General features: G+C 40.3%; 1 protein-coding gene across 1 annotated transcript in view; it reads left to right on the top strand.

Moving 5' to 3' along the window:
- Nucleotides 1–588: 588 nt before the first annotated feature.
- Nucleotides 589–9109, top strand: part of LOC120730318 (craniofacial development protein 1-like) — a 49335-nt gene continuing 40814 nt past the window's right edge. Inside the window, exons 1-6 of the mRNA XM_040026633.1 lie at nt 589–815; nt 1587–1710; nt 1948–2173; nt 2646–2755; nt 4378–4509; nt 7861–8019. Of these exons, the coding sequence (XP_039882567.1) occupies nt 746–815; nt 1587–1710; nt 1948–2173; nt 2646–2755; nt 4378–4509; nt 7861–8019 (821 nt within the window). The 5' untranslated portion in view covers nt 589–745. The remainder of the gene's footprint in view (nt 816–1586; nt 1711–1947; nt 2174–2645; nt 2756–4377; nt 4510–7860; nt 8020–9109) is intronic.

Raw genomic sequence — 9109 nt, 5'->3', positions numbered from 1 at the left:
GCTGCTGCCCCCGCGACCCGGCCCCGGATAATCGGAAGAAGATGGATGGATGGTTTGATCCCTGGCTGCGTCAGTCTGCATGCCAAATTATTCTTGGGAAAAATATTGAACCAGTGCTTGGGTGGGGTGTGAATGTATCTGAATGTTAGAATGTTAGTGTGACCGAAAGCACTTAGGTGTAGAAAAAAAAGTCCTTGTATGAATGGGTGAATGAGGCACATTGTACATGGAACTCAAGTATCTTCTTATACACGGATTGAGAACTGGGAAGAAGAAATAATTATCACTGGGTTGGAGATCCAGGGGTTAATGAAGGACTATGTTCAACAGCCAAACACAGCTGGATTATGTATTCACTACAAGCAGCCAGAATCTGTCCAGCTTGTGATGCTAAGAGCAATCTTCCTGCAGAGGTTTTGTTTCAAGTCTTTGGCCAGCTAGTGACATCTATGAAGCACACAGATTTAATACACGGGGTTTGTTTCGTTCCGTTTTCCCCGCCTGTCTTCTGTGCCGCATTTCAGTCCAGTAGGTGGCGCATATGTTCCTTAAGATGGTTTACCAACCGCCATTAAACCAGAAGAAGAAGAAAAACCGCCGAAGAAGAAGAAACAGAAGTCATTTTGTATTTTCGTTCGTTTAACATGTTTCAGGTGTTCAGTTTATTTATGCCCGTCACAGAGTTTTAAGGGTAACGTTTGTACTTTGCATCGTTAGCGAGGAGGAACTTATTAGCAGTGACAGCATGATGAACTATTCCGACTATGACTCTGATGGATATTCGTCGAATGAAGATGCAGACTATGTCCCATCAGGTGAGGACTGTAAACACTATGGTGAGGTTTCTGCCATTCAGTGAAGAAAAAGAAGAAGAACCTTAAGTATCATTAACTGAGCTGCAAACGACAGGCAGAAACATGGTTACTGACACTGATGGTTATTGATGGCTCTCTTTCCCTGTGTTGAAACAAAGCATGTTAAAGCTGAGAAATTCTTCGAAAGCTACGAGTGTTTTTTGATTAGTTTCCATTCACTGTTTTCACATCAAATCAAATTCAGATCCAGACGCAAACACTCACAAAATAATGCACACAGTCTGAGTAGCACGTGCAATAGTGCTATACAGTAGTTACAAAAAGCGCCTTACTCACCCTCTTCAGTACTTGTGTTCAGTACTTGTGACTTGGAGCCCTAAAACGTGGAGTTGACATCGCCATGGCAGCTTAATAAAAGCCTGGATTATTGTAGACTTTCTAGCAGAAAAGCTCAGACTGCAGCTGTTAATCTGGAAGCTCAGTCAGGTGTGAGATTATACAGTCCAAACAGGCAGATGCAGTCCTGATATACCAAGATGAAGCCTGAGTTCTCTTGGTGATATGGTTCAAGTCATAATCTTCACTTAAAAATAGTGCTAATCAGTCAAATCAGCTGTGTCAAAACATGCTGAGTTAACTCTCATTGTTAGCTTTAAATGCAGTTTCACATCCACATTGATTAAAAAGCCTGATGATTTTGATATTTGATTATTCTTGATATTGATCTTGTTATGCATCATTTACACTGCTTCCTGTACTTTTTCACCTCAGATGATAACCTCAGCGAGGATGACATAAATGAGTGTGAGAAGGAGGACCCTCTTCATGAGGATGACAGTGTGCCCCATTCTGAGCCCATCAGCAAGAAAAAAAAGAAAAAGGACATCAGTGTGAGGTAAGAGGTTTCGACAGCACCGTTCAGTGAGAGGACAGTGTTTCCAAATGGAGAAAATGTAGTTAAATCTGCTTGTGTTCTCTGATGGCGGGAACACTGGACCATTTTCATTGTTTAAAAGTAAAACTTTTTATGGCTTCATAAAATAGACTACAGTTGATGTCCAAAAAAAGTAAATGTCATCAGATCCTCATGATCTTGAGTTTTAGTCGCTGGTATCACTTAAAACATTTACAGAAAGAGGAAGAAGAGATTACTGAAAGTAGACGACAAAGATGAAGATGTTGGTGGAGCTAAAGAGGCGGATAACCCACAAGAAGAAGTGAAAACACCCACTAAGGCAAAGGCTCAGGATGATGAAGCAAAACAGAAGAAAAAGTCAGATGAACTTTGGGCCAGTTTCTTATCTGACGTTGGATCCAGACCCAAAGAGTCTGCACCACAGTCGGGTACCGCACAGAAGGTAAATATCTTTGAAACGTCGATATTTCATTTTGCCAGGTTTTTAAATGTGTTCTAATTTAAAGCTTGGACGATTGCTTTGATTTGCATAAACCACCTTTGAGACATGCACACTTTTAGTCATCTTATGTCCAAAATATCTGTGTGTGGGGGTTTTCAAATTGAAGCTGAGCTGAACAGACTTTGATTCGATACCAATTTGCACCACAAGATGGTGTAGTAACTCAAGTTGGCACTAGTCTTGCCCAACAGCAAAGGAAGATGAAATCAGGGGAGAGACAGTTCTGGGCTCTGTAGTTTGGGCACTGTGAGGCTGCTGTTTTGATCTGGTCTCTAACTGGGAAAACAACTTGCAAAATATCAAGTTGATTAAACTCACATTGGAGCATTGTTGTGTTGAACAGCATTGTTCTCTGTGTGTCTGTTTTCTATGTAATTACTTTCTAGTATCGTTCTTTTGTTTTTGTCTTCAGGATGATTCCACAGTTTCCAAGACTGTTTCTATGGTGACTGAAACGAAGCCGTCAGGTCCCGTTAAAGTCACCATCACCAAAGTTTTTGACTTTGCAGGCGAGGAAGTTCGGTAAGCTTCTGTTTTAAAAGCATTTGCACACTAATCAGCAGGTGGACACACACCATCTGGTCTGATGGCAGTGCAGTAGGTGGATGTCTCAGTCGGTAAGAACAGGACCATTTTGTGAATGAGCGTCGGCTAAACTCTTATCATGTCCACACAGTCCAGAGATGTGCTTAGTTTCTGACACTAGTAAAACTTGAAAATACTGTTATTTAAATGAAGATAAGTGTGGTACAAAGATTATTTAAGCAGTGGTTATTTGTGAACAGTAGCATTCCAGCATTATGCCTTAATCTGGTTGTCATCATATTAATGCAACATTTCAAAGTGATAGGGAGCCCTGGGGCCTGCATTGTGAAGCAGTATTTGTAGTTAGTAAGGTGACTTCAGTTTTGACCCCAGAGTTTTAAAGGCTATATTGCTATGGTAACAACACAGCACACCTAAATAGCACCCGATATCACAATACGTTCGAGATATTAAGGAGTTCTCTTGAAAATGATATTCCTAGAATACAGTTGACCTCCACTGCAGACAATTGAAGGATTTCAAGTTTCTTTTCTTTAATGAATATGAAGAAAATTGGCTTAGAAATCACAGTTTTGTTGGGCTGCATCATTGTGCTGTTGGATGCCTTTTCGTGATAGAGAGAGGAAGCTGCAGCTTGACCATAAATTATATGCTGACTGAGCCATGGAATAAATAAAAGCTGCTTTGGCTGGATTTTTTGATACTTTCATCTGTACACAGGCTCCAAATGCTTACAGTTCTTACAGTCTTTTTTTTGGGGGGGGGGGTTGTTAAGCTGCAAATATGACACCCTCCTGCTGTTGGCCCTGTTTACTCTATTCAGTTTTGACACAGACATCTTGTTTATGTGTCTCCAGTTGCTTAGAGGCATTATGGTCATGAAAGCGTGCCTCGGACTCATGGAAAGGTTAGTTTTGTGTTTGTGCACTCTGGTGAAACTCAGCTACAGTGGTGTGTGACGTGATGGCAAAGTGTACTGTAGTCCTAAGTCTTTAAACGGGCAGTGGAAGAGTTGGTTTTTAATGACTTTCAATCAGAATCATGGATTTGAGAACATTTTCTGTTGTTATTCCGGCTTTCAGCCAACCACTGAGAATTTTCTAGCATCTGTGCTGCGCAAGTACTCACTGAACCGCTAAAGTGCATCGTTTAACTCCCTGTCCATCTAGCACAGTATGGGCTGATGGCAGTATGCTTACATGCCTAAAATTTAAGCCCATTTTGTGCACAAAGATTGGGGAAGATCCTATATCATAAATTACTCACAGACTATTCATAAAGATTCCTTTAACCTGCATTTATGTGACTGCATTGTTGAGTCTATATGTAATACCTGGTTTATCCAGCAGTTATTATGTTGAAGAACACGGTGCAAGTCTTTGCTCTACATGTTTCTCTTGTATGCATGAGTCTAATCTCACTGTATCACACACTACTTACAAGTTTAAGACCTGGAACTCCCTCTGTTTTTGTTGTTTAATGATGTTTAATGGAAAGGTGTGCTCCATAGGCTTGCTGGATACTGAAGCAGTTTTTATCTGTCTGCATGTTTTTTTTAATACAGTTGAACAGAATACACATTTGTCTCCATCTTTCAGGGTGAATAAAGAGGTTTCAGCTGACTCCAGGGAAGCAAAGAGTTATCTCAAGAGCCAGAGCATCAAAGAGGACGAGAAGAGCGACAAAGAGAAGATGTCATCACCCTGCTCTCCACCACTCCCTGGTTCCAGGTACACAAATACTCATCTAGGATTATTACTGCTGCAGGATTACTCTACCATTTCCATATCATTGGATATTTAGTACCAGTGCACGAGCATGGTTGTTGCTTAAAAAAATGCTGAAAAATCAAGATTGGTTTGAAGAAATAAATGCTAAAAACTTGCACTGTAAAACTGCACAGTCGGTGTGGATGGTTGCATTAAGAATAGGTGAGTCCGAAAAAATCTAGTGTGTAAAGGCCTCAAGGAGTGGAAAAAAACAGAGTGGAAAGAAATTCAGTCCATCACGGGGAGTCCCCCAGCAGCCTGAGCCTATACCGGTATAAAGGAGGATTCTGTACCACCTGAATCCAGGCTTAAGTGCTCTGCTTTATCAAAAAGGAAAGTTTTAAGTCTAATCTTACAAGTAGAGAGGGTGTCTGTCTCCTAAATCCAAAGTGGGAGCTGGTTTCACAGGAGTGGCGCCTGATGGCTGAACACTCTGTGTACCATTCCACTTTTAAATATCCTAGGAACCACAGGTAAGCCCACAGTCTGAGAGCGAAGTTTTCTATTAGTATAATAAAAAACTGTTGTCTTGTTTTTAAGAATTGTGATATAGCAAGATATTGTTTAGGTTTGGTGACTTTCCTCATATTATATACATTCTGGTCCTGTGTCACCTTTCGGCATCACATTCCTTGTTGCTGATCAGTTTTTATCCCTCAGCCACAAAAGGCTCATGGAGTATTATTGTCACCCGGCGGGCGACGTGGACGCCCAAGTTTGTGAAGGTGATAACTCGAGAACCAGGCAACGTAGGACTCTCAAATTGACACCATGGCTGCATCTTCTAAAAATCTTGGGCGAGCTTGAATCTCAGTGACCTTGAACTCAAGGTCAGAGGTCAAGTTATCTGAGAATCTTGTGAATGCGTTAACTCAAAAAGGAGGTCACCTAGGACTTTCAAATTGATAATACACGTGTCTGCTAAGATCCTGAGGAGTAGCACTGGTGTTCGCCAGGATTTTTGACGTAGTCTTCACAATCTCATGAGACTGGTTTGTCCCAGCGCACCCTTTGGGTGAGACAGGAGACCTTATACGTGCTGTCATCCCACCAACACTCTTCTGCGTAATCAGTCTAGCTCTGGTCATATTTGCGTATCTGCAGATCATCATCATTATTTAAAAATCACTGAAGCTCCCAAGACCTCAACCCTGTGCAGACTTGATCCAGTGAGAGCACAGACGGCTCCTGTGACCTGTATGCAACAGATTTTGTTGCATGTCAAACACACATCTGGAGTAGCACTAGTGCCAGCTGTGCTTCACCTCACCCCATTCAGATAACAGTGAAATCCAGCTACACTATCCCGCTGTATGCTCTGCAATGCATTTCTGCTTTTTTCCATTTGCAACTTCCAATACAATAGTATTTCCAATACTTTTTGTTGCCACGGTAATAAGTCAGCTAAGGATGTGCACATCTTCCACCCCAGACAAGCAACTGCAGACAGGACACAGCAGGAAATCATCTTCCAGCTTACAGGAAGTATGGTGCTTTACAAGCCATTGCCTGTTTATCTCAGCTGTGTGTGTGTGTGTGTGTGTGTGTGTGTGTGTGTGTGTGTGTGTGTGTGTGTGAGACAGAAAGGGAACACAACAGGAAAGACCCATTAGCACCACCCCATCATCAGTCCTTGTTGAGGTTGTGTAGTTATCATTTATTTGTAGATTTAGATGATAGTGTTGGTATGTGCTGTTATATAAGCTGGCAGTAATAAGTGTGTGTGTGTGTGTGTGTGTGTGTGTGTGTGTGTGTGTGTGTGTGTGTGTGTGTGTGAGAGAAGTCTGACCATAGAAGCTGTTGGTCCTTCATAAATTAATTTCTGCAGTATGCTGTCTGTGTTTATTTTTTTAGTCATCCAGGTCATGGTAGTCTAAGGAGCTGGGAAAGAAAGAAGTCCAGTTGCCATGTTTCCAACCTCCTTAGACTATATGAGATACTGTACTACACTCAGGGGCCACTGCATTAACTGTACCTGTAACACAAATAACTAAAACTGGGGAGAAAGATGTTGCAAGTTACAGCTGGGCAATTGCTCAAAAATGAATTAATTCTGTTAATAATTGCCCCAGTCTGTGTTTATGTACTGTCCTCATAAAACTATAAGAGTCTGTGTCCACGTTCAGCCTGTGATATACTGTAGAAGCGTGGCGAGAAACTTGAAAACCAAGCTGACAGTAGGGCTGTTCGATATAACGATATATCTCAGATGACGATATAAAAACGTCTATCGTTTCATTTTACGCTATCGTTTGTTTCGTGGTGTCGCAAAATAAACTGTTTACGGCAATATTTTCTCATCGTTTTGATGGTCACTGTGGTGGCTATATTAATTTCTCAAAGTTCTCTCTTTCTCTTATATTTAATATAACCACACTACTGACAGACAAGCGCCTGTTTTTATGCATTGTCATTAGCAACAACGATGGTAACACCATCGCATGTCCGCTTGTTTATTTTCCACGGCTTAGCCTTTCACAATAAAGCTCAAGATCCTGTTGAGACTTTTCAAAATAAACTGAATTATGTGAAAGAGCATGCAGACGAGAAGCAAAAAAGAGCCGTCAGGTGCTAAAAAATAAACCTTAGACTCAAACGTTAGAACAGGCTTTTCCCCGCAGCACGCCGTGTAATAAATACTCACAAAGAAAACGGCGGCCGTTACAACTTATGTCTAAAAATGTATCGTTTCATGCATCGGTTAAAACACTCGACTCCAGCTATACAACGATGCCCAGCATGGAAACACTTCACGCAAGTCGAGCTGCCCGAGATTCACAGAATTTACAGAACGTGTTACATTTTTGTGATTTATATCGTTATCGGACGATAGATGTCTTATATCGGGATATGAGATTTTGGAAACACTAGTCAGACTGCTGTTGGTGGTGTAATGGTTTTTATAATGGTCATTTTGCACCCTTTGCCTCTTAGTATCTAGTATCAACTGTGCATTATTTATCTACAGTATTGTTGCTGACCTATCACTGTCTGTCCCTTTAGTGTACCCAACACACTCTGTCACAAAGTTGAAATCATCTTAAACTAGTTTCTTAAACATGATGTTATCATGTCAATATGGACCAAAATCTCTGAACAATTTTTCCATCAGCTTTTTGAATCAAAATAGTTTTTCTTTTCTTTTCTTATCTTTTCTTTTTCAATGTTTTTAAGTGTTTTTTGTTTGTTTTCATAAAGCCACATCTGCAAGTTTGTTATGCAACCTTAATGACAGTTAAACTGACCTTGAATTTCAAATCTTAAGGGTGTGAATTTGGTGGGTCACCTAAAGGCTTCTCTTTCTGATTTCAGTACTAAGCGTCCAGCAGGCATGTCAAATGTCCTAAGTCGTATTGGGGGAAAGAAACAGAAAATGAGTACATTGGAAAAGTCAAAAATGGACTGGGATGCTTTTAAATCTGAGGAGGGCATCACCGAGGAGCTGGCTATCCACAACAGAGGCAGAGAAGGGTAAGAAAGTTTCAGCATGTGTGAAGTAATGTTCACTGTGGTCCAGAGGGATGTTCATCAAAACTGGATGTTGTCATTATTTTTACGTGACAAAATAATTTAGTAAGATTTGTATATATTTATTTATCATACTTGAACTGAACAAAAAGAAAAAAGGAAGTACGCCTGTCCTACAGACATATCATTAAGTAAAACAACCTTAATAACGTATTTAATAACAGCTCATATTTCTTTAGACTCTCCTACTGATGTTTCCAAACTCCTTCCAATAATTATTAACTGGCTACCGCATGCTTTCAAGGTGGCTGTAGTTAAACCATTTCTTTAAGAAGTCTTTCCTCGGCCTCATCTTAGCTAACTATAGAGAAATTTCCAACCTTCCTCTTATTTTCAAATTCTTGAAAGACTAGCTGTCAAATAGCTAACTGAGAATTTGCAGAGGAATGGTTTATTTGTGGAGGGAGAATCTGCTGGTTGCAGCAGATGACTTCCCCTCCCTGAGCCTGGTTCTGCTGGAGGTTTCTTCCCTTTAAAAAGGAGTTTTTCTTTCCACATTTGCCAAGTACCTGCTCACAAGAGGTCATTTTAGGGCCTTCACCTTACAATATAACATTCCTTAAGGTGATTGTTGTGATTTGGCACTATATAAATAAAATGAAATTGAATGTAATTGTTCTTACTTATTATATTGGTTGTGTATTACTTCTGTGCCAGTAAAAAAAAAAAGTGGAGATGTCTGCTTGTGCTCTAAATGGGTCGAGATCATGTACTTAATTTTATAGCATGGTAAATAAACATAAGTTATCAATCTTTTGCATGTTAACAGCAAAAACGCTTCAACTTTTAGCAGTTGCACAAAGATAGCAGGCAGGCAAGTATCACTCCATTTTTTTTTTTTTTAATTTATTTTTTGATCGCAAGGTGTGGAAGAAAGTAAGTATGAAAAGAAGTACCTGGTACCAGGTGCCATCACCTAATGAAAAACCCTAAAAACCGTGTCGAGCCAATCTGAGTAGGTCCCAGTGGAAAAGGTTGATATGTGTTGTGAGGATCTCATTTCTGCTGTAACATTATAGCGTTGAGTTAATGA

Source organism: Simochromis diagramma, unplaced genomic scaffold, assembly GCF_900408965.1.
Source record: "Simochromis diagramma unplaced genomic scaffold, fSimDia1.1 OVJJ01000293.1, whole genome shotgun sequence".
Taxonomy (NCBI): Eukaryota; Metazoa; Chordata; class Actinopteri; order Cichliformes; family Cichlidae; genus Simochromis; species Simochromis diagramma.
This window is presented reverse-complemented; position numbering and strand designations above follow the sequence as displayed.